The following is a 25882-nucleotide window of genomic DNA, read 5'->3' on the forward strand; positions in this document are numbered from 1 at the left end:
ACGAAATATACTATGAATGTATGGAATCCATCATATCCCCCCATTTAGGTGACAAGATCTATGCACGCGCTGTCGCGCGCGCTGATCTATTATTTGTTGAAATGAAGAAATGGAATTCATTGAATTTTAGTTTCTCATGAATACCTTATAAATATTGATAATGAATCAACTGCCCTTTTTTCATCCCTTAATCTCAATTAGGAGGGGAGAAGTGAATTTTTAATTCGCGGGCGACTGGTGAAAAGTCAGTGTGCGCCGAGATAGAAAATTATTTTTCTCACTGGCCCATGACTTTTGTCGTAGTTTGTATTTTTTTGTTACAGAGATTAAGGGATGCAATGGGAATCGATTGATGGGGAATTTAATTCTCCATCACACCGTCTGGGTTTCATTCCTTAATATTAATTAGCCAGCAAATGAATCACCTGAAAAACATTAAGAACATGTTGAGGACGAGGAGGGCATAAATTCCCGTTCGAAACTATCCCTGTGACAGCGGAACTGCTATTACTGCCGAGTTACCGAAATAGCGAACTCGGCCAGACACCGAAATCGACCGCGTCGCCCTCTCTGCCATGGGGTCGTACTAGCCTCACTCTCGGGTCGGCCAAACCCCCGGATCTGAGCCTCTACTTTAGTCTATCCTCTTTGACGTAGTTGTAGAACGCAATATATCATATACCTACAGTGTGGCATATATAATATATAATAATGGGAAAATGGCAGTTGCGCGCAATTGTCTGTTTATATTTATACTTTGTTTTTTTGCGGATTATTAATTGACCTTGGAATAAGAGTGTTAAATTTTGGAACTGCGGGACAAGCCCAGCATTGAGATGACTGAAGACGCTCGCACTGAGAAAGTACAACATTGAAGACACTGGCAGTGACAACTGACAAAAACAAAGAATCCGTGATTGAGTGTTACTATTATTCTATCATTTTCATGATTTCTCTGCGCTTGAACCTTCAACTCTTCTGATAAAAAGTGAGGAAAATCAGATAATTTCACGTTTTCTCGTTGGAAATTTGCGTTTTTGTTTTGTAATCTATACAAAACACAAAACTTCTCGAAACTTCCATCTCCAAGTGTCAACTTTTGTTTGTCAACATTGTAACATCATCATGTCATGTTCCCACTGAGAGTCAAGGGCACAAGGATCAGGATTATGGCAGACGAGGTGCTGCCAGCTAGCCTAGAAAAACTTGAAATTGATCGATTGTCAACCAGTTGTCCACAGTGAGTTACCATTTTTCTTATTTATCAACCCCAATATCCCCCATTTGCTAGAGTACTTCCGATATTTCTCAGAAGGATTGATAATCTTTCAATCTAGTCTAGTAATAAAACATTCCTGCCTCAAAATTCCATTTTTCGATTGCTCGAAGGCATACACTCCGGATGACCTTGTGTCGAAATTGATGAGTCACCCGATTCTGGTTATGTTTACGAAATTTCTCTACATAACTTTTAACGAGAATCATAAAGGAGAAATTATTTATCCCTTCTAGTATCTTGTTATCAGACTTCATGTATACGATTTGAGATGTCTGTCATTCTCCGGAAAATCGCGGAATGTTCTAAAAAGATGTGGGAAGATCCAGATCGGTGCAGAATCTGGAAAATTCGGCAATCGTTTCCAATTTTTCAAGCTTGGATCATTGAGTCTCTCTAGGATACACTGAGAAAAAAAAATTCTTTTATGAAGGAATCATTTTTTAGGGAGAAGAATTTATTTTTTAAGGGGTGTATTTCTCCAGGGCAATCATTCCCAGGTGGTCCAAGTCCGTCGTTAACTATTACAATTATGTTGAATTCAGTATCGAAGCGGTAAACCGGGTCAAGTCGATTTTGAGTATTGGCCAGTTTTTTCGGAATATCTCAAAATCTAAAAGAGATAAAAGAATTTTTTCACCGCCTTTTTCGTAGAGCCAGTTGAAGGTTATAAAAAAGGTCATGAGAAAAATTTTGCTATCTTTCTTAGATTCCGAGATATTTATGAAAAACTGGCCAAAAGTCAAAATCGATTTGACCCGGTTTACCGCTTCGCTACTGAATTGAGATCATTATGCTACAGATGATTATGAGATGACCATATTATTTTTATATGCATTATTTTGCCATTTTTAGGTCAACGAAATGGAAAAAGGTCGTATAAAACTAATCTGGGGATCATGAAATCTGGACGATTTGGACTCTGCAGAATCATTTTGATCCAACTTTTGAGGACATTTTTTTTACGCATACGACCTTGTTCCACAAATGTTTTTCCAATAGTGGAAAAGTGAAAAAAAAAACTTTTCGCTGTTTTCTCTTCATTTTTCTCTTCAAATTTCTGTTGGAGACACATTTGTGGAAAAAGGTCGTATGCTTCAAAAAAAATTGTCCGCAAGAGTCGGGTTAAAATGATTCTAGAGAGCCCAAATAGTCCAGATTTGACGTTCCCTACATTAGGTTTATACGACCTTTTTCCATTTAGCACGCGATGACCTTGAATGAGCACCCTTAATTATTATTCAATTTATTAAAATTTGAGTTTTTCTGAGGTAAAATAATTTTGAATAATTCTAAATGTTAATAATTGTCAATGAAGTTCATTCAAGGTAATATGTAGCATAAACATCCCATAATTCAACATAATTGTAATATTTGAAGATATTTGGACTTACTTGGACCACCCGGCAATGACTGACTTGGAAGAAAAAATGAATTATTCTCTCAAGAAAATGATTCTTTGGCAAAAGTAATTCTTTCTCAGTGTAGGGTAAACAGGTCAATTTCTGGACGGGAGTTAGTACTGGACGATTTCAACATGTATTGAATATTCCATAAGTACCTTCACCTTTCAATAATATTACTCGTGTATAATCGTGTGATCAATTATTTTTTCTATTGATCGGCATTTAATAAATAAAAAAAATATGGCCCAGTCGTCCATAAATTTCGGTTGAATTCAACTATTTCTGAATTTAATTATTCTTTGTTTTGTTATTTTCACTTCAAATAATTTTTTTCTGCTAATTAAAACATTCTTGGACGTATGGAAGCTGTCATATTCCCGTTTAGGTGATTTTATTATTTTAGATCCTACCACGAAACACGAATTTTCCTTAGGGGGAAACAAAACCCCTGTGTCTATATGAATTTTTAGAATTCTGTTTTCTTCTACAATTATTACTTTATATTCATGAAATTACATTATCGACTCGATCATTTTTTCAGTGAATTACTTCACTTTTTTTTTCAGTGAAATACTTTTCTATTTGTGTAGTCGAAGATCAGAGATTTCATTTGAGCCCCATTTGATCCTAAGTTTCCGGACATTTTACAATGATTTTATTATTTAAACTTTGCAGGTCTGAAGTTCAATCTTGATATTGAACCGTTAGAAAACATTTTGAAAATCTAAAAAAAAATTAAAAAGTTTACTTTTGGAAGATTGATAAAATAATTTAAAAAGTGCACCTTTTGAGAGTTACGAGCATTTGCTATAAGTAATTTATAAACAATCAATTTTCCACCATAACAATCATTCGTTCGGAATCGTAACAAATTTATCTATATTCAGAATTGTACCAGAAATCGATTTCATGCGTAAAAAAAAAGACTACCGAAAGTTTAAACGGTTTGAATTATTTATTTATAAACACCGAATATTTAAAAAATTAATAGTTCTGTGCAAAATGTATTTTGAATGACGTTGAATATTTCTGAGTTTTTTCAATTTTCCCCACGCAATTTAATTTTAAAAACATTCTCATGCAAAATAATTCACGCAAATTTAATGATTGAAAATTGTTGAATCTACAGTCCAGTCTGTACCAAACTATACAAGATACTAGGATATTCTTAATTCCAGAACTTGAATTCCGTCGTGATTGATCACCTCCTGGATTCCCCGACAATATTTTAAAATTGGCTAGCATTTAACGTTTAAATAACGATTTCAACATGACAAAAAACGAAACAAAATAATATTAACATAAAGAAATTTGTTCATAAGCAGGAGCAGGAGCAGCAGTGGAAGTATCGAGGAATCAAAGTCTTCAAACCCCTTCCGTTCAAACGGTCGTGGTAAAAACCAAGACACAAGTTATCTGTTCAGGAGAAAATCAATGCCAAATCGAGCAACACCGAATTTCATCAGTCCACGTGGTGTTAAACCTACAACGAACTTTAAGCCATCAAAAAGTGATAAAATTATCGATCAGCCAAAAAAGAATTGTATAATAAGGGAAGCTGTTCTTAAACTCAATGATAATGGAACTTCAAACATTTTGTGTGAATCAATTGCAAGTACAATGCTGAAAGAAACATGTAAAATCAGTATTTCGAGTAGGCGAAAGAAACACTCACGTACATTCGGCCATGGTTCGGTGACAAAAGACTTTAAAGCACTCAATATTAATAATGAACGGGTAGTTAAAGATGATACGAGTTTGAATGAAAGTTATAGTTCTAATAGTTTTAAACGCGCTAGAAGCAATACGATGCCAAGTTTGAAGAGCGCTTCTGCTGCTGCTGGTGGTGGTGGTGGCTGTATCAGTAATAATAGTAATGAACCAACTTCATCAACATCTGGCCAATCGACAAGCACAAATACATGTTCAGTGCAAGCAAGAATATCACCACCATTATCTTGTGATGTTACCATCGATGAACTTGCTAGTTACTTTGAAGAATTCGTTCATATCCCAAAGAAAATGTCGCATATGGCCGAAATGATGTATATTTAATGTACAATGTATTATGTACCACTTATTTTCATTTCTCATAATATTAATTTACTTCCATTGATTATAAATTATCTGCGCAACAAATTTAATCTCATAATTTCTTGTTTTTTTCATGGCATGCATTCTCATGTGTGAAATCTAATACTTTTTGCATTTTGAAAAAAATCATTTAGTAATGTCATATGTAGTGTTCGAAATAATGTTAGTTATTTTTTTTTTTGCGCTCCGTGTAATTTTGATCTTGTCAACGAGTCGATTTTTGTCACTATAATGTCAATGGCACGGTATTGCATGTCACCTTATCGTTGAGAATGGTTTGTATTTTTTAAGAAAGAAGTGAAAAATTCATAAAACAAAAGTGAAGATAATAAGATTCATTTGTCCGTCATTGAAAGCCTCAATTCTATCACAATAATGATGAATTGGCAGCAAAATTGTCATGATTGGTTGAAGTATTATACATAATATATTTAAATATTTAATTTGCATAAGCATTTTACGACAATGGTAGGTAATTAATACAGCGATATACAAAGTAATCATTAAATTACTCCACAAATACAGTAATAAGCTTTGGTACATGAACAATCGTGATGAACAATCGTATTCTCTATGAATTATTTGTTTCTTTGTCAATCCATCAGGAAATATATTATGTTTATCATCGAACCGTGTGTAATGGCAAATTATGGATTGGTTCTGACGACAATTAATCCTTGAATAAAAATATTCCTTTTTTTCTACTCTTCGCATCAGTGCGGAAAATATTCTGGTGAATCAGTAATGATGAGATCATCTGGACGTCAATGTCGTGGGGCCCGTACAATTTGAAAATTCAGTATCAAAACTTTGAGGTGTGTTTGCGCTATATCACAGATTTGGTGAAATTTTTCTTATGCCGAGCCTCACGACACTTTACAAACTTTTACTCTGTTATTTTTTCTTTATCTGTCTGCTGAGAACACTGATAAAATCGCTAAATTGATATACATACAGATTTTTCTGCATTTTCAGTGAAATGTAAATTTCGGGAGAGTCGCAGGGCAAAAAAAAAATATGGCATGATACTGATTATCTTGGCACGCGAGTCAAAAATTCTCAGTCGAATGCAAACAAACTCAAGGTTCATCATTGTTTATCCCTCAGTCAAATTTGTCCTTCAATTTACTGCACAATTGTGTCCCTCAAACTGTCTTAGCACTATCATATTGATCGTGATTCTAAATTTTCACTTTTTCATCAAAATTCAAAAGTAACAACGACGAATTGTCGACATCTTGTTATCTGGGAATTATCGAGAATTGAATGGGGGAAAAAACTCTCCTCATTTTTAATTAAATATAACAAACTACACCTTTCTTACATTTGGATATCAGTGCGGTTCATACATGGATAACGTTTCGGTTGGTATAAAAACTTTTATAGAAAAAAGTTGTTGGACGTACACGGCTACGAACTAATTACTTAAAAAAAACATGACAATGGCTACTTCACAATGTCAACGTTGGAAATTGCATTATTTTTCCCTCTATCATCGATGAAATGGAAAATATCGTTAACATTATCTTAGTGTTCTAACAACTGCAAAATTTGAGATGAGTAAGTTGTATTTTACCGGGAGATTTTACTGGTAAATTATCTGCTGCAGAGTCTTTCCTTTGTATATATCAAACTTTTTTTTCCGTGATTTCTTATGTATTATTTCCATTCCAAAGGGAATTCTACTTACAAACTATATCGCTATGAAAATTTACAATTTTCCTCTTAATCACTTCGTAGGTCTAACATTTTCTTCATCTTAATTTCAAATTTATTATGTTTTTTAAATTCTTTTCATCTCTCTTCTTCAGGGCTGGTTGCGCAAATATCTATTGACTATTTTATCGGGGGTGGGAACATTAAGGGAGACTATTATGAGTTTTAAACTTCACGGTTTATTGTCGTGAGGAGCTCCATGTGTGTATACTCTTATATGTAAACTGATAATTAGTGAAAAAATTCATTCTTCATTGTCCGATAGTCGTGTAGAAGCTTGAAATAATGTAATGACAACCCAGTAAACAGTGATCCGAAAGTTTGCCATAAAGAAGGCTATTTTGCCGATAAATTGCGGCAAATTGTCGAGTTTTGCTGTCTGGGAACTGTTTTTCCCCAAAATTTTACAAAAATGTACAGCATAACAATTATGAATCGGTTCTAGGATACATGTTCTCCGGAAAAATATTCACCAAAAACGTGAAATCTTCGAAATAGCAAATTCTGCGTTCATAATGCAATTTTTCATCTGAAACTAAAACAAAATTTGCTACTTAAATATCGAATTGAAAAAAAATTATTCGTAGTTGTTATTCTACACAGTTTTTAAAATTTTTTGAAAAAAATGAACCTCTAAGCATCTAGAAGAAAAACGAACAATAAGAATTAGAATTATGTTTTCTCCTGCAATTATCATTTTTTATTCATTAAACTACTTCATTGGCTCAACAATGCGATAATCGAGTCGATAAAGTAATTTCATAGATAGAAATTGATAATTGTAGAAGAAAACACAATTCTAAGATTTGATGTAGACAAAGGGGTTCCGTCTCCCCTTAAGTTGAAAGGAAGATTCCGAGGATTGCAACGCCGGATCCATTAGGAAAATTCTCAAGAAAAGTCCTAATACAAGGGTTACAAAGGAAAAAAAAAACACAAAGATCACAAGAGAGGGTCAATTAGAAAAATTACAAAAAAGAATGAATCGCAAAAGTCACAAGCATAAAAAAAAGGAGTCGCAAGGGTCGCTAAGATGTAGCCTTCTTTCCTGAATTTTCATCCCATAAGTTTTTTTCTGAATCTTTTTTTCCATTGTCTGTTTTTCCGTTTTTTTCCGGGTCTTCATTTTCCAAATCATTGTTATAAAAAAAGAATAAAACGGAAAGAGACACAGAAAAAGAAAATATAGGGAACATTTTTCCGGGTACCTTGCGAATCACTTCATCAATATTTGAAATCTTATTCAGTATAAATGTCCCCATACTTCAATCTCGAATTAGCTCGCATGTTCAATGAATTTTTTCATATCGAAAAAAATGCTCTGCTTAGGAGTTAAGTATTGAACATGTGAGTTGTAATTGCTTTCTTGCATGTGTTTTTTAATTTTGAAAAAAAAGTTGTTCGTCTCACCAAATGAGAACACTGGACAGGTTTTTCGATTATGTCACTTTAAGCCTCTGCACGACAAATAGATCCTAAACAATGATTTTTTTTCCCACCAATCATCAGTTTTTTTATACATGAAATATAGGAAAACCATAATGTCTGAAGTTCATTGTAATCTCCACTCAATGTCCATTTCCTTTGAAACACATACGATGGAAGATCAACGAATTGGGCTTGATGCAAAAAAATGCATCGTCATGGCTCAGGTTCTTAGCAGTCTTTTAACTCAGCGAATGGATGAAACTATTATTAAAATTTTAACATAAATGCATTCGTTTGGAAAGTGGAAAAAATCACAGTTGATTGGGTCAAGGCAATGAGATACTAACAATAGACGAAATGCGCTCAGTTTTGGCTCACTGAGTTCACTATTTTTTTCCATTTCATTTCTTTTCTGAAACTGTTAGATTGACGTTTCGTTCCTCTATTTTCGTCGAGTGTTGTGCGTTTCTCAGGAAAATCATGGAAATTCTTAAAAAGTTATAGAATAAACTAGATAAACACGGATGGAAAATTCAACAATCATTTCAATAGTCAAGTGGTAAAGCGGTTTAACTCGATTTGGACAATTGGCCAGTTTTTAGTGAATATCTTGGAATCTCAGGGAGATAGCTAAATTTTTGTTCAGACCTTTCTTGTAGCACTTAATTTGCTCTAGAAAAGAGGTTCCTACGAAAATTTCATTATCTCCTTTAGATTCGGAGATATTCTTCAAAAACTCAACTGAGAGATAAGTCGACTTAAACCGTTTTACCACTTCGCTACTGATTTGAAAACTCTGCAATTGTTGAATCTTTCGAGAATGTTGATTTAGTCGACTGCGAAAAGAAACACAAATTTTCTTCTAGACGTCAATAAAAATCTTCCGTGAAAAAGTTGTAAATATATTTTACTGTCTGTTGAAATTCTACTCTGGGACAAACCATCGTAATGGCAACAGTGATCAAATTTACTTGATACAACCAGCCCTACGTCTCAAACCTATTCCCTCACGGCAGTCACTTTGGATTGTTTCGAATTTCTGACATAGATTGGCTTCTTATTCCATAACTTTATCAAATATATTAGTTATTACGTTACTATATTCACTCCGAAAATGGGAAATCGATGTTTCATTATACACTGAAAGTTTGAGATTTTGAAACCTATTCAGACAGCTTGGAACAAAAGGTGTTTACGGATATGTATGAGACACAAAAATTTCTCAGCAAATGACGATACAATTCAAATTTCAACACAATTTTCAATAAAACGATTCAAGAGGAGACTGTGGTGAATTTGGAAGTCCCTGGATTTTGCCGTAATAAATCAAAGAATTTTTGGTATTTATATTTTAATTCACGGGATTTTAATTGGAACGAACCTTGAAAGTGGTTTGCCTGGTTCTCTTTCTGGTGAATTGAGCTAGAAATTAATTTACATATAGATATGTAGACAACTAACAACAAGCATGGATTTTGAAAAATATCCATACTCAATATGAATACAGAGGTATTCCTTATGAATGGCACCGCTTATTTTTCCCTAATATGTCCGAAATTGACGTCCCTACATCAACGTCTAAACTAGTCTAGACGAAATTAAATTTTGCACATATTAAATACAGTCTATGGGGTGTCCATTAATCACGTGATCCAATTTTGGCTCATTTCTGACCCCCTCCCCCCCTGGTGATCAATCGTGACCTTTCGTCGACCCCCCCGACGCATGTTATCACGTGTGTTTTTTTTCAAAACTCAGGATAAAAAATGATCGCTTTTGAAAAAAATTTTTTTTTTTTTTTGTTAAAAAGACAACTCTTTTATACACGTCTAATGAACGAAAAATAATTTTATTCTGTGACGAAATGGTTTATTTTTTCGTTTTTAACTCATGTTTACCTCCGACCTCGGCTAGTCTCGGTGAGCTCACGGGTGGTTCGCTCAATCGGAGGGATAAGTGAAGGATAGTGGGAGGGTTAACGATATTAAACCGACCGTACTAATGTGGGTAAAATAATTATATATTAACTTCCTTTTATACACGGTAGTGTTTAATGGGTCGGTATAACGCGGTACTTGACTCGACTTTGGGACCTTGACTTGACTTGGTTCTTGGTTGGCTGAAGGCCTGAGCTCAGAGATCCGCTCTGTTTTGCTCCTGATCGTACTCTAGATTTTTGGCTAGGAGAGGACGTCCGTCCATCTTCAACTCCTGCCGTACTCTGACGTACTCTGGTGCTTTCCGAGTCGTCCAAACTCGTCAAAGTCCCAAAATGCTTACCTAAGCAATCCCACGGTTTTCTTCACTAATACGGTTTCGTGCATTCGTTTGTATAGAAACCTACACAGTCAAACAGTTCAGCACCCTGAACTGGACCTGTAGAAACCGTGGAACTGCTTACGCTGGTGTCCATGGGACACCGTGGGACTGCTGAGCAATCTTTGGATGAAGGGAATGAGAAACCTCGTTTCCCATTCCCATCGTCCACCACTTTGGGCATAATAATTATAATTATTATAAATCGACGTATTGATCGATCTCAATACGTCACAATTCCAAAAACAAATCGTTAAAGTATATGAGTCATAGTTATTAATTTCAATAGTGTAATGTTTCGATATTTGATATCGATCACTCTGCAAATAGTTCCTCTTTGGAAATAGCCTTTTCTATCGTGTCTCTTTGGGAAAAGTCTTCTCTATATTAGCACGTTTCGTACAGAAGAGACTCTGAATTCATGAGTCGTCATCAATCCAAAGATTGTTAAAACATTGTTCAACACTAACAAACACTACTGTCAGGGTTCAACAAAAAATACACGTGATATCCCCCAAGACCCCCCCTCGCCCTTTGTGATTATCCGTCATACCTGCTCCCCCCCCCTAAAAAGTGTCACGTGATTAATGGACGCCCCCCTACACAAAATACAGATATGGAATTTTTGCATAATATATGGATATGTCCAAAAAAATACCTCTGCCCATTCAGATACAAACCAATTCTATATGATTCAATTTCTAGCGCAATTGATTAGAAATTGTGTTTTGGCAATGTTGGAATCATCTGTGCTCCTTGCAATACCCAATACTCAATAAAGGGTTGGTTTCTTCTCAAATGCCAATAACTCTGCCATTCAAGGACTTTCAAATTTTATCGCAGCTCGCCCCAACCGATTTTCAGTTAAGAAAAAAACTTTCAGAACAATGACATCGATCGATCGTTTTCGGGATGTATACACCTCACTAACTGCTCTAAATTAGGAAGTTGTTGACGCGATCGCTCCAGCCGGCGATGGAATACCAATTCCCTTTCTTTTTTATTTCGCTCCAAATTCTCCAATCGTATAGCAAACATTTGGTGGATTGGTAAGCTCTTGGTATGATCCAAAAGGTCGGTACCAACTCCAATTTACCAATAAAAACTCATCCAAATTCGAGGGCGAGCATAACTCGCGACCAACAACATGCCTCTACTCTTCCCTATCAAGTCAATCATCGTACATATCGAGATAAGTGTACCTCTAATTTTGTATGAGTTCATACATTTATATAATGTTCTCGTCTCTCGACGATTATATATTATCGATGAATTTTAAAGGTATAATGCTTGTAATGTCAGAGTGAACATCAGCACATATCACCACTACTCAATCATTACCTTCTCTCAAGTATTTCCACAGCTAAAAACTAAGTTCACTCTTCCCTTAAAAGCAGTACGTATACAAAGGTAACTCGGGGAAACCGTCAGAGCTGAGGTATCTCGGAGACGTCGTGGGTCAGTGCTAGTCCTAATCTCCGGCACTCTCAAGGTTCGAGGTACTGGGGATACGCACAAAGAAGCTCGACTGGGGCCTAGACCAAAAATTGATAAGGAATTTGTGTCGAGCCCTCTATAGCATCTTAAAGAGCGGGGACGCGAAGTGTTATAGAAAAACAGACTGAAAGATCAGGAAGCTTCAAACTGGACTGAGAGATTAAGGGGAGATTACGATGAAATATGAAAATTATAGGGGGTCGTCTCCATCAGAGCGATGACTTTGGTATTTTTTATACTCAAAAAATGAGAAAAATCAAGTTTCAATTTTTTCCAATGACGGCATGTGGCTGCACGGGCATACAATCTTTAAAATAGTTTCCTTACCAGGATTTTTGATGGACTGACTTGAATTTTGGTCTCTTCACATGTAATATATTGACGAAAAAAAATGTGACTTGATTTAAGACCCTCGTGCACAAGCATCTTTCGAACGTTATCTCGATTGTTTTTCCATCTTTATAATGTAAAATATATCATAATTTCCATTGAATTTTACATCATGCAGGAGACCCTAAAAATTATGATTGTACAATAAAAAAAAGTAGAAAAACAACTGAACATTTCCAAAGAGCGTTTTTAATAAAGATTAAGAAATAAGTCCGATAGAGAAGAAATAGTGAATCGATAATTTATCATGGTAACTAACGATCTGATAGCCATTGACTACTGTGACAAATGACGTCCTAACAGCTGTTAGATACATCAAATTATTAATTTGGAATTTCCTCTCTATTGGGTTTATTTCCCAATATTATTCAAACAGGCTCTTTGAAAATGTTCAGCTTTTTTTCAACGTTTTTTTTATTGTACAATAACAATATTTTGAGACTCCAGGGCTATGTAAAACCGAATAGCAATTGGATATCATTTCAGATTGTCAAAATAAAAGACCAACCAAGATCACGTTCGAAAGATAATCCAACCGGGCCTTGAAATATAAATACAATCGAAATGTATGAGAATCTCCGTTGAAATTTACATAAAGAATCAACTTCCGGGAAAGTTCTCGTGAACGTCTCGCCTTCTGAAAATCATAGCGCATTGTCTTTAGTTTCATCTCTAAACTTCAACTCCAAAATGAACCGTTGATGGAACTTCAGGAAGTTCTCCTCGAAAAAGATTGCCCAAAGGCACCGATTCAAGATACATCGGTTCTAACGATCCCCCGAGTTACCTTCGCATTCTTAGCATCCGTCACTAATACGAAAGTTATCAATATTCTTGTCCAAGAGAATCTGATGGTTATTTTGGTTTCTCTCTGCCATAAAAACTTCATGGGATATTACAAAATTGCAATGATTAAACTTTAGGTATAATCTCCACTTCCTTAATGTTTCTCCTCATTATTAATCTCAAAACTCCAAAATTTCAGTTGAAGACACACATCTTCTTTCCCGACATGTGATAATCATAAAATTCCGATGGTGGAATGAAAACGTGGTCATGGCACTCATTTATACATAAAAATGTGAAATCAACAGTCAAACTCACGAGAAATAGACATTAACCCTTTTGAAGTCAACGCTTTGTTCAGCGTTTTGTGTCAGAGAGTTAACGACATTTAGTCTACTACAAATTATTGGCAAAGACCTGGCAGTGTTTTTCCAAAAGTTTTTTCGATATCAGAAGGAATATAAATATAATGTTCAAGAGGTCTCGGTGTAAACTCGAGGTATCAAATATTATCTATCTTCTCTTACAATATTTTCTCTGTCATCGCCCTTTCTTTCTTTTTTTGTTCAACAATAAATACCGTAGAATTCCATGGCACAATTAAGATGAGCTGGATGATAGTGAGCATAGTGCGGCATCATTTGTGCCGACATCTGCGCCGTGTATCAGTCCGTTGGTGGTTCTAGGTAAGGTATTTCACTTGTCACATTGAATGACTCGAAATAATGATTGAGGAACTCGAAGGTGGGCCGCTTTTCGGGACACGCGTCCCAGCATTGTAACATTAGACGATAAATGCTGTCTGGCAGTGGGTGACCCGGTGGTTTTGGCATTCTGTATCCTTTGTCGACTTGTTCAATCACTTCACGTCCGTGCATACCTTTGAGAAATGAAAGTTTGTTAATATTTTTTTAATTTACGGAATCGAATGATATAAATATTAATATAAGAAAGGTCAGGGGATATTGAAGAAATAATTACTACGTTGATTAAATTGTCATAGTACGACGGTTCGCTAAATTATTTTAGCTTCATCAGGCTCTTGACGGCAATCTACATCTCGTCAAACTATTTCTATTAATATTCGAGTCGGAACACAAAATGTGCAAAACAAAACATATGAATAAACAAAAAGCCAGTCAGCAGAAACATAGGATCAATCCTATTGAAATCACATGATGGATCAATAAATACTACAAACGAATCTTGTCAACTTTCGACCAATTCAGTACGGAAGTGGTAAAACGGTACAATTCAATTTTGACTATTGGCCAGTTTTCAATGAATATCTCGGAATCTAAGAAAGATAGCGAAATTTTTGTTATAACTTTTTTGTAGAGTCGATTGAGAGCTACAACAAATATAATTACGAAAATTTCGGTATCTCTCTTAGATTCGGAAATATTCTTGAAAAATTGAACTGGGAGATAAACCGACTTAAACCGTTTTACTACTTCACTACTGAATTTTTGTAATTTTTATTTTTTCAATTAAAATTTTAACCAATGAGCAAAACAACGCAATAAACAGATCCCAATCTACATCACAGTCACAAGTTTTGCCGACAATCCCCTCTTGCTATATTTGAGTTTTAAAAAAGTAACAGGAACTATACCAGATTAATCATTCCTTGTCCTATGATATTGTTATAAATTTTTGCGAAATTCGTCACAAACAAGCCCTGACCATCGTCCGAAAGCCTTTAGCCTCGGGCATTTAAATTTTATATTCAGGGTTTTGGTAACTCAGAACGAGAAAAGTTTTGCTAGTAATTTCATACGTTGCAAAAAATTACTTATAGTTGTAGTCGTGAAATGGAACTGAAGAGTTTCATTCTGTCTACTGATTTATAAAACTTATTCAATAAAAATATTTACTATGTGATAGTAATAAATAAAACCACTGGATTTTTGTGATTTAATTATGACTGCTAGATCAATAAATAGTTTACGTTTACTTTGAACAATATTAACCCCGCCTCTGTCTCCTTAAAAGGAACTTAATTTTGTACGATTAGTAATTTTTTTCCCTAAGGAAATGAACTTATCACAATGCTTTACCTGGATAAGGTACTTGTCCGTAAGTGAAAAGTTCCATGAGGAGAATTCCGTAGGACCAAACGTCACTTTTGATGCTGAATCTGCCGTAAACTATGGCCTCTGGGGCGGTCCATTTAACGGGGAATCGACTTCCCTGCTTGGGACAGTACTCGTCATCCTCAATTACCCTAGCGAGGCCAAAGTCGCAAATTTTAGCTTTATTCTTCTCGCCGATAAGGACATTCCTGGCGGCCAAATCTCGGTGAATCAATTGTTTACTCTCCAAGTGTTCCATACCCGATGCAACTTGCGCAGCGATATAAATTAAATCTTCGAACTGCATGTACTTTCCATCACCCGTTCTGAGGAAGTCTAACAAACTGCCATTACACATGTATTCTTGGACAATGTAGATAGGTTCTTCTTTTGAGCATACGGCATACAATGCGACAAGATGTCGATGTCTGAATTGTTTCATAATTGCTGCCTCCTGGAGGAACGCTTCCGTTGACATTGTTCCTGGCCTGAGGGTTTTCACAGCAACTTCAATTTTATCCCGCCATTTGCCGTAGTACACTTCACCGAAGTTTCCATGACCGAGTTTTCTGATCAACTGGATTTGACTTCGATTAATTTCCCATTTGTCTCTGAGCTCTGGACCGAGATCCCACATATCCGGTTGAGGTTTTGGACATGGTTTCGATAGTACGTGGCATAGACCGAGAGCATTTTCTGTGAGCAAATAATAATGTTTGAAAATCAGTGTGTCACCGTTATATTCACGAGAAAACTAAATGACGCTTAGGTACATCCCTAGTGAACAGATCTTTCTTACGTTGTCCCCATATTTTTCATAGATGTTGATATTATATATTACCCAGCTGTTGAAAAAAATTCTAACTAACTGTGTACTACACAGTTTAGGAGATAATAAATGATGAAATGAAGGCTTTGAACACGCGAGGCATACAGTCGATCCACTAAAGTTCGTGAACAGCCTGAACTTGCATTCTATGTATTCTGTTTACGAACTTTAGTGCTTGACTGTACACTAAAAGAAAAATGACAGAGTTCTCAAACAAGTCTTACTTGTGCCAAGAAAATAGTTTTTTTTTTATTATAAAAAAAAGGTTTTTTGTGTCAAACATGCAAAGAGTGCATGTCAAACAAGACGTGTTTTTTTCTCTCAGTGTAGGGCAAACGGGAGTTATGGGTCTCCCCGAACTCGGTTTTTCCATCTTATAAAGAATGGTTCTTACGGTCAATTTTTTACAAAATTTTACAGTACGTAGTTTCTGCGATATTCAACTCTAAAAAATGAAAATTTCGTGAAATTGCTGTTCAATCTAATAATTGCGGAACAGATATACTAATTTCTTATTTGATTCAAGCAATTATTATTGCCTTCGTCAACAACATGTGAGGATAGAAAAATTCAATAATTTATGAGAATGAAATAAATCAAGTCATTTGAAATTTTTTGGTTCCCGGTTTTTTCCCAGTGAGAAATACCCCGGAGAAAAATCCCCGGAAAATTTTTCCCCCGAAAAAATTCTAAATTTAAGAACCCAATGGTTCTCGACTCAAGAATCAAGCGGTCCTTGATTTGAAAACTCTTCTCACTTGAAATGAATGAGGTTTTTGTACCGAATATAAGGATACCGAATGTAATTCTTCTTCTGGAATTAAGTAATCAGCTTCTCATCCGCAGTGCAGTGCCTTGTGGAATCATGAGTTTCTCAATTAATAGGAGACCGCGGTGAAATTTGACAGTTGCAGGGAGTTGTCTCTATCTTACAGATAACGTTGGTACTTATTTTTTGCATTCAAAAAATGATAAAAAATCAAGTTCCAATTTTTTCCGATGACGAAATGTGGCTGTACAGGCATAAAAGCTTTAAAATAATCCCGTTACCAGGATTTTTGATGAATTGACTTGAATTTTGGTTTTCACACACAAAATATATTGACGAAAATATATCGTTAGCTTCATAACAGAGTAACGTAAGTGCCAAAATACGAAAATTCTCCTGAAAGTGAGAAATGAGAAGTAACTATATGGAAACAAGTTTAAGATTCGAAACTTTTTGACTGAGGACATTTTTTGGCACTTACGTTACTCTGTTATAAAGCTAACGATATGTGAGTTTTTTTTTAATTCCAATTTTTCAATTTTTTTTCTTAGAGTGGGTAGAGACAATCGTATTTTAATATAGTGCAAACTGAAGGCTATGACACAGCAATGAACTACAATTTTGTTTTGTTTTTTTATCATTAGTATGGCAGTTTCGTGAAATGAATGATCAAAAAAATCAAAGAAACATTGTAGTTTATTTATGTGTCATGGCCTTCAATTTCCATCATATTCACTTTTTTTTCGTCACTATATCATGTATGTGCTAACCAAAATTGAACTAAAAATATGAAAAATCCTGGTAAGGGGACTATTTAGAAGATTTTATGCCTGCACAGCCACATGTCGTTAATAAAAAAATTAAAACTCGATTTTTTTTTCCATTTGTGGAGAATAAAAAATGAGTAGTAAAATCATCAGCATGGTAGGGACAACTCCTTGCAACTTTGCTACGGTCTCCTTTTAAAACTTGAGTCTGCAAACTAGGAACTTTTTTGTTCTATGTGCACTGTTAAAAATTTCTTGAAATTTCCACGACAACGTCAGCTGAATTTTCCATGTTGTGAGGTTGAATTCAAATTCAAGTGAAAGCGTTCACTAAACTTCTCGTTCATCTTGAAAATTCAAGAAAACTGGGTTTTTCATATGTAAGAATCATTGATTTTTCAATGAAAGCTCGAATATTCTTCAAACTCATCGTGAAAATTGGACAGTTCAATTTTCAATCAATTGAGAATTCAGCAAAGTTATTGCCTGAATTTTCAAAATTTTCAATGTTTTTCAGTGCCGTATGGACTTGAAAATCAAGAATTACTTGAATATTCAAGAAATTGACTGATTCGTCAATGAAGAAATGTACAGAAAATTCATGTAATTTTGTAGTTAAAAATTTCAAGCTTTCTCACTTGAAATTTCAAGAGTAATTTCCTAAAAGTTTGGGCTCTTTGCATGCGAATGTCGAACGGCATACTGTACTACTTTAAATCCAAATAGACAGGTTTTTTCACGTTACCGATTTAAGAGGTGCTTTTTTAAAATTATTGATGATTTTGAAAAGAAATAGGTACAACAAGTACCGTCTATAGTCAATGATTTAATATGTATAAAAAATATACTAACTGCTGTAGGCCATTACGAGTGCTGGTAGAGTCGGGAACGTTTGATTGGTAGCGATGAAGAATCCACCATTGTCCAGAGGCTTTATTTTGTAGTGTTTCACATGATGTCCCCTTCCCTCCTCCCAGTCTTTGACAGAAAGGCTATAACCCCGAGGGTTATGCTCACTCGGCCTCACCAGGAACGTTCCACGTGGATTCTCATCGACGAGGAGTAATTTTCCGGCTTCCTTCCTCGAAACGTTCTCAAAGAACCAGCTTTTCGAGAACAAAGGGAAAAGAAACAATCCAATTACATGTTCACTATTGCTGTCATATAAAGGGCAGGGAAAGTACGTAAATGCAAAAATTTAAGGGGAGACTACTATGAGTTTTAAAAATCGTGGGATATCGGAGTGAGATTTCTCGTGCATTGAAGATTATCTATGTCTAAAAACGAATAATTAGTGCAAAAAAATTGCTTATTGTTCGTTACCCCGCAGACGCTTAACATGTTAAAAATAGTTCAGGGCCTCCAATTTTGGAGCTACAAAAGTTTTTTTTTTTCAAAATTATTGAAAAAATTTATAACAATTACGAATTAGGTTTTGGAATTTGACTCCGACACAGCTTATTTCGCTTTTTTTAATATAACTAGATTAGTCCGCGCGCTCTGCGCGCGTATGCCCTACTCCATGGGGCTTAATGTATGTCAATTGTCCTGAATAGTCTTATATTAGATTTCTGAAGTGAATATCAAGTTTTCCGAAGGAAAAGTTTCAGGAATGTATTCGATTTTTTTTATATATATAATACATCCAGTGTGAAGTTTTTTGAAGTCAATCCATACGGCGTATTGTGCCATTAGATTTTTTATAAATGATGGTAGCATACCTTAAAGATATTACGATAATACTATATTATATTATATTCTATGCTATACTATATTATATATACTATGTGCAATATACAATATATAATAGAGTACTATATGTATTACAAAATATAATGTACATAAGAAAAAAATTTAAATAATAAACTGATAATAATAATAACATACATTGAGTATACGATATTATGTTATATTACATATACCATTATATACGCATAATGTGTTATATATAATACATTATACAATGTATTATAATATAATATAGAATATAATATAATAAAGTATTATTGTTATATCTTTAAGGTATGCTATCATCATTTATAAAAAATATAATGACACAATACGCCGAATAGATTGACTTCAAAAACCGTTACACTGGATTTTTTATTGAAGGAAAATTTACCCCATTCATGTAACATAGGCAGAAAAATTATCCTTAAAATATGAAAAATATATTCTCGATTCTTTTAGAAATATTTTTCGGGCTATTTGACATGAATGATGCAATTTTTTTATTAAAATAATAACGAAATTAGCTGCGTAGGAGTTGAATTTCAAAAAACAAATTCGCAATTGTTATTGCATATATTTTTCCAAAAATTTTGCAAACAAAAATCTCTGTAGCTCAAAAATTGGAGGCTCTGGATTATTTTTAACATTTTAAGCGTTTGCGGGAAAACGAACAATAAACAATTAGTTTTTTGCACTAATTATTCGTTTTTAAACATATATGATCGATCCTCAATGTATGAGAAATGTCATTCCCATAGCCCGTGACATTAAAAACTCACAGTAGTCTCCCCTTAACGGAGCTGAGGACAGAAGAAAGGGGAGACTTACTCTTCACTCTCAACGGAACGCTCAACTGCAACGAAATTCCAGGGAATGAGGCCCTCTTGGAGGGTTCTCAGATGTAAGACTCTCCACCAGTCTGGCTCAGAATCATCCAGGACCTCCATCTGATCGCCTTTTACAAAACTCACATCTGTACTCTCTCGCGCCGTATAATTGTACAGTGCCACAACAATTTTGTTTGTCCTTGGATTGTGGACTGAAACAGGGAAAATTGTTGCTTCGAATTCAACGTTCGAGACAGGATCTTTTCGCCGCTGTTCAATAAGTATTATTGAAAGGATAAAAAACAATTCGATCACATTACTGAACGATATAACTTGGGTTTATATAATAAAGCCCGGTGAGAAAGAAAACATAAGAAAAAGGCTATGGTCTTTGTGACTTCAATATTCTTTATTCAGTTCTGTGACTGCTCTCGAAGTGAAAACACGTCTTAATAAAAACCAACTTCAATTGCTCATACAAAACTGTCTATTATTCATTCATCTGGCTTCCAATAAACCAATAGGTACCGTTGCCATATAGCTAAAGGGGCGTAAGTTTCCCGTTTCAATGGTTTCTCGACTTTTCGTCCAATTTCTGAACCAAAATGTGTTGACAAAAAAATCTCTACCAAAGGGGCGTGATTACCGATTTTCAACGACAAAGGGGCGTAACTCCAGGCTTACGTCTGTTAGCCATTATCAGTCATATACGTTGGAAGAGCACATTTATTATGAGAATTCAGTAGAGAAACGGTAAAAGGATTGAAGTCGACTTGGCTCTTGAAGCTGAATTTTCGAGGAATATCGCTGAATCTACGAGAGATAATCGAAAAAAAATCGAAATGATGGCACTTACGCCCCTTTGGCTATACGGCGATGATATGTCTTATTGAGAATCATAAATAAAGATAGCAACGCAAAAATGAAGTAGAAGTCTCTGTGATTGGAGTTAATGCAAAATAATAGGCGAAACAAGAATTAATAAAAAAGTAATTAAAAACTGATTAAATTATAAACAAAAAACGAAAATACAAACTTGGTGAAACAACAACGGGTGAGGTTGAGTTAAGGGGTTGTGGTATCTTACGCGGTGTGTGCCTCGGCCGTATTATGTCGGCCCGCGCTTGAGCCCTACTCTGATTTGGATCCGCCGTGTATCGTGAATCCATCGAGTTTCCATTGCTCTTAGAGCTGAGCGCTGCTTCGGTTTTTTTGTTATAGACTGGAACATTAATACCATCGATTAGTTGAGGAAAATAACGTCAATACGACGTAATTTCCGTTCAATGAAACCATAAAGTTTTGAATTCCAATGGAGTTTTGTTAAGAAATCACAACACACTAAGAGAAAAATCGACATAATATGACAAAAATAATTTCTTGAGTGGAGAACATCGCATACATATTCGAACAATTCATGATAGATTTCAGACAAGAAATCGGTGCTCTTCGGGCGAAAGGAGGATGATACTGAATCAAAAAATGTTTTTTTTTTCTGGAAATGAGACAATATTTCTGTAGAGACAAAGTAAGTTTGAAAGAACAAAAAGATATTATTGCTTTGATGGTTATATTTTAGAAATATCTGAAGGTTCGCCCCTGCATAAATTCTGTATTCATTCAATATGAAAGTCTCAGATCCATGATTCACTGAATCAGAGCTTTTAGTATTTTTAGCCATTTTCTCATCTTCTGATACGACATAAACGATTTCTTGAGTCAAGAAACTCTCCATTTATCGCCAAGCGTTCGTGTTCAAGTCATGAGTATTTCACAGGATTCTTACACAGTCTGACTCATTATACGGAATTTTTATTCCAAGTATTTTATTCTCAAGAGATGAAATATTTGACGCAAGAAATTAGTTTTGAGATATAATGTCGATATTTCCTTCAGTGCACCAATGCTGAAGTCCACAATTAATGACAAAAATTTAGATAATAAGATATCTTATACATTCGTTGGAACGAAGTGGAAACTCATTCAAATCCAAGGAACTGTCGGAAAATAGTTGTATCCGAACGCATTATAAACTTAGATGTTTGTAGCTTCGAATTTTCCAATCAAATTGTGTGGGAAAATAAAAAAAAAATTATTACCTATCCAGAATGATTCAAATTACATCTCACAACATGTTGATATTTTTCCAAACATTTTTTTTCCATAAATAATGGAATTTACGGAAATTTACTTGAGAAATAAAAGGCAATGTTTCTTATCGAGAGTCAAAGATTTTCTCTTTTTTACATTTAATGGAAACAAAATCGCATTTTAGTTCTTGTTTACAACCAAAATATTGAAGTTATTGACTATCCCATACGACGCTGGGTTAAACTCAGTTTCTCAACATTTTTTTCTTCAAAAAGCTAAAACAGTCATTAAGGCCTGGGTCGATTATCTTTCGAACATGATCTTGATTGTTTTCTTTATTTTGATAATTTAAAATGATCTCCAATTGCTATTCAGTTTTACATAGCCCTGGAGTCTCCAAAAATGATGATTGTACAATTAAAAAAACGTTGAAAAAAAGCTGAAAATTTTCAAAGAGCATTTTTTAAATAATATTGGGAAATAAACCCAATCGGGAAGAAATTGCAAATTAATAATTTGATGTATCTAATAGCTGTTAGGTCGTCGTTTGTCACAGTAGTCAACGACTGTCAGATCGTTAGTTACCATGATAAATTATCCATTCACTATTTCCTCTCTATTGGACGTTTTTCTTAATCTTTATTAAAGACGCTCTTTGAAAATATTCAGTTTTTTTCTACTTTTTTTTGATTGCACGATCATAATTTTTAGGGACTCCCGCGTGACATGAAATCCAATGTAAATTGTGATATATTTTACATTACGAAGATGGAAAAACAATCGAGATAACGTTCGAAAGATAACCCACCCCGGCCTTAAACTGAGAAAAAATGCGTCTAAATCTGATTTGATTCATACTGCACTGAGAAAAAAAATTTCTAAGAAATAGAAATTCTATGATTGATCCAAATCGTTCATCGATTGAATAGTCGCAAAAGAAAATGCTATTGTAAGACACAAATATCGATTTGAACTAAACCAAAATTGGATTGTATGAAATCGATTTTGTTATAGTATAGTATATTTTGTTTATTCTATCGAATTTAGAAAATACTTGTTTTTGCGACAAAATCGATTTCNGATTTGGCGCAAATAATTTTTTTTTCACAATTGCAATGGAAAAATAATCAGTTCAAATGATGAAGAATTGCGTTTGTTGTAAACAAGAAACTGCGCTTCGCGAAAGTCTCGCATCAATGAGTATCCAACAATATGTTCCTCATAGGCCAAATGAATATTTTATTGCATCTATGAATTCTGCTTTCAATCGAACAGATATTCTTTTGCGGGATATCGTGACGCTGATAAATTGGATAATTATATGCTTTATTCGAAGAAGATATCTGATAATACAGACATTGCTTTGTATGTACTGAAAAGTAGATAGCAACAAAAAAAAAGTTTAGACAACTGATCTCATTCTTTTTCAATCGAAAACATTAAAATTAAATCGATATTTGTTTCTTACAATAGCATTTTCTTTTGCGACTATTCAATCGATGAACGATTTGGATCAATCATAGAATTTCTATTTCTTAGAAATTTTTTTTCTCAGTGTATTTCAATAACTGGTTCCACGTGCAAAGCCTGAGAGAAGTGACCGCCACACTGAGAAGACAGGAGTTTTTTGGAGAAGTACGTCTTTACTTGTATCAAGAAATTCATGGCTTGAAAATTACCAAGCACACAATATCTCACACTAAGAAAAAAAAATCTTACGCCAAGAAATTTTATACTTATCCGAAAGATGGGGGCAATTGGTTCATATCAATAAAACGAGTGCTCAAATCAATTCAAGTAGTTTTTGCATTAAAATATTTTAGAACGGAAGCTGATTAAATTATTAAATGAATTCATTCAATTTTACTTGGTTTGAAAAATCGCTTTCTTGTCATCAAGAAATTGTTCTCGTCTTTAGGACAAGTACAACATGTCTTGACGAAAGTTTTTGTTTCTTAGCGCAAGATATTTTGCTCTTGAAAATTTTCAAGCCACAAGTTTCTTGATATAAGTAAAAACGTACTTCTCAAAAAACTTGGTTTTTCTCAGTGCATATAAAAAAATTATTCTATAATAATACACTGACATGTGACATCTTTGTTCTAGAAAATATTCAGATGAATCTTAGTCCTTACCTAGGGGTTGAGGATCCTGTCTCTTACTGCAACACTTCCCCATTTTTGCGAATTATTTATATCACTTTTCAATAGTCAGAAAGATTCTTCCTCGTTGCAGTACTCGTTCGCTTATCTACTCGAAGTCGGGATGATTTCACCCAATTTTGTTTTATCTGCCCACTTGAATATCATGTCCATATGGAGCTCCCATCCCGGCTGATCTCCTCCTTCGCATTGAGGACGAACTATGACTTATCTCGACACAGCTCTCATCGTCAGTCTCGCTACCCTCCTAATTTGCTACTCTGCGCTGAAAACAGGACAATAACCATTGCATATAAATAGGATGATCTGTCTAATGTTCGCTCGAATAAGAGTCGCCAATAACCAGTAATCGAACGAACAAGATTCAGTAATAACTGGAATATGGGAATATTGCACAAGGTCTCAGTGAATTTGTGCCCATTACCTTCTGTTTTAAAGAGAATAAAAGTCTCATTACACAGCATTAAGCATTCGTTTTACAACAAAGTTGTAAATTAGTTCCATCACTGGACATGTTCGAACAATGGGAGTTTACTCGAGGAGAAACTCATAATATCAGTTGAACAAAACTTTCCATTAAAAATAGTATACTAAGAAAAACTGAAAACTGAAAACTAAAAATTGAACAATGAAAAATGACATTCACCGCCTCTCAACAGTTTCAAGTCAACAAGGAGGAGCCGGAACTAAAGCAGGGAAGTGATGAGATTTCAGGGAACTTCATTCAGTCTTCTGTATTATCCCCGAGCTATCTACTACTCGGTCAACCTTAGATGTTTTAAGGATATTCGAGTATCTTTTGCAGTGAGGTACAGACCACACTATACACTGAGAAAAAAACGACAGGGTTCTTAAACAAGTCTTGTTTGTGCAAAAAAAAAACAGTTTTTGAAACATATTAAAAAAAAGATTTTTTTTTGTGTCAAACATGCAAAGAGTGCGTTGACACGCATGAAAAAATTCAATAGAAAACCTAGCGAATTCGCTAGACAATTAATTCTAATGGAATTCTACAGGAATTCTATTGAAAAAATCTACTTGTTTTTGCGCGGATTCTATTACATATTTGATTGGAAAAAGTAAATATATTTTGAACTTCTGTTCAAATTTTCCTCGCTTCGCTCGGCCTGTTCGCGGTGTTCGGGCCCACTGACATAAAATATTGTATGTCACACGGCGATAATAGTATTATCTGACTCATGTAACTATAAACCTCGTCTTCGGCTCGGATTATAAAGTCACATTCGTCAGATAATACTTTTTCGTCACGGCGTAGGCGGAAAGGCAGATTTTCCTCCCGCGAAACGGAAAATAGTAGATTATGTCATTAGGCGATAAAAGTATTATCTGGCGAATGTGGCTTTATAATCCGAGCCGAAGGCGAGTATGTAGAAGGCGCCGTATGACATATTGTATTTTATGTCGTTGGGCCCGAAAACCGCGATCTAACCGAGCAAAGCGAGGTTAGAATCGCGGTTTATCGGGCCTAATGACATAAATAACGTTCTCACCACGGGCGGTAAAATAAAGGACCCCTACCCACGTGCTTACCAAAATTCTGCACGTGGGCACGACTCCTTTATTTTCCCTCCCTTGGTGGGAAATATACTATTCTTCACACACCTGCACGAAAAATTCGTACTAGTCAGTACTTTCCTCCCTCGGGAGCAACTTTCCGCCCTTGGGCGGAACGTACTTTGTTTTCTCCCGCTCATCAGAAAG

The 25882-nt window shown here is 34.9% G+C and overlaps 2 protein-coding genes across 4 annotated transcripts in view; one reads left to right on the forward strand and one right to left on the reverse strand.

Annotated features, from left to right (window-relative positions):
* Positions 1 to 662: 662 nt before the first annotated feature.
* LOC107036159 lies at positions 663 to 5406 on the forward strand. Of its 2 annotated transcripts, none has more exons than XM_015253908.1 (2): positions 663 to 1240; positions 4005 to 5406. In XM_015253908.1, exons 1-2 carry the CDS (start codon positions 1131 to 1133, stop codon positions 4735 to 4737), a joined length of 843 nt encoding a protein of 280 aa, XP_015109394.1. In that variant the 5' UTR covers positions 663 to 1130; the 3' UTR covers positions 4738 to 5406. The 2 variants fall into 2 exon arrangements, with proteins under 2 accessions (XP_015109394.1, XP_015109395.1); XM_015253909.1 differs by having other exon boundaries at positions 4008 to 5406.
* Positions 5407 to 12538: 7132 nt separating this feature from the next.
* LOC107036144 (tyrosine-protein kinase Src64B) overlaps positions 12539 to 25882 on the reverse strand; it is a 28513-nt gene continuing 15169 nt past the window's right edge. Inside the window, exons 2-7 of one of the 2 annotated variants that reach the window (XM_015253890.1) lie at positions 24134 to 24425; positions 20995 to 21129; positions 19909 to 20119; positions 18202 to 18455; positions 14970 to 15680; positions 12539 to 13789 (exon numbers count right to left, since the gene is read on the reverse strand). In XM_015253890.1, the coding sequence (XP_015109376.1) occupies positions 13575 to 13789; positions 14970 to 15680; positions 18202 to 18455; positions 19909 to 20119; positions 20995 to 21129; positions 24134 to 24176 (1569 nt within the window). In that variant the 5' untranslated portion in view covers positions 24177 to 24425 and the 3' untranslated portion in view covers positions 12539 to 13574. Of the gene's footprint in view, positions 13790 to 14969; positions 15681 to 18201; positions 18456 to 19908; positions 20120 to 20943; positions 21130 to 24133; positions 24426 to 25882 lie in introns of both variants that reach the window. The other variant, XM_015253889.1, reaches the window with a different exon arrangement.

Source organism: Diachasma alloeum, unplaced genomic scaffold (genome assembly GCF_001412515.2).
Source record: "Diachasma alloeum isolate Michigan unplaced genomic scaffold, Dall2.0 Dall_scaffold_00206, whole genome shotgun sequence".
In the NCBI taxonomy this organism is placed as follows: Eukaryota; Metazoa; Arthropoda; class Insecta; order Hymenoptera; family Braconidae; genus Diachasma; species Diachasma alloeum.

What these genes read in the sequence shown, in the direction of transcription:
- LOC107036159 (XM_015253908.1), top strand. Translation starts at nt 1,131, where the DNA reads ATGTTCCCACTGAGAGTCAAGGGCACAAGGATCAGGATTATGGCAGAC. An exon ending in TTGTCAACCAGTTGTCCACA is followed by an intron (nt 1,241 to 4,004) that starts GTGAGTTACCAT and finishes TTTGTTCATAAG; the next exon opens with CAGGAGCAGGAGCAGCAGTG.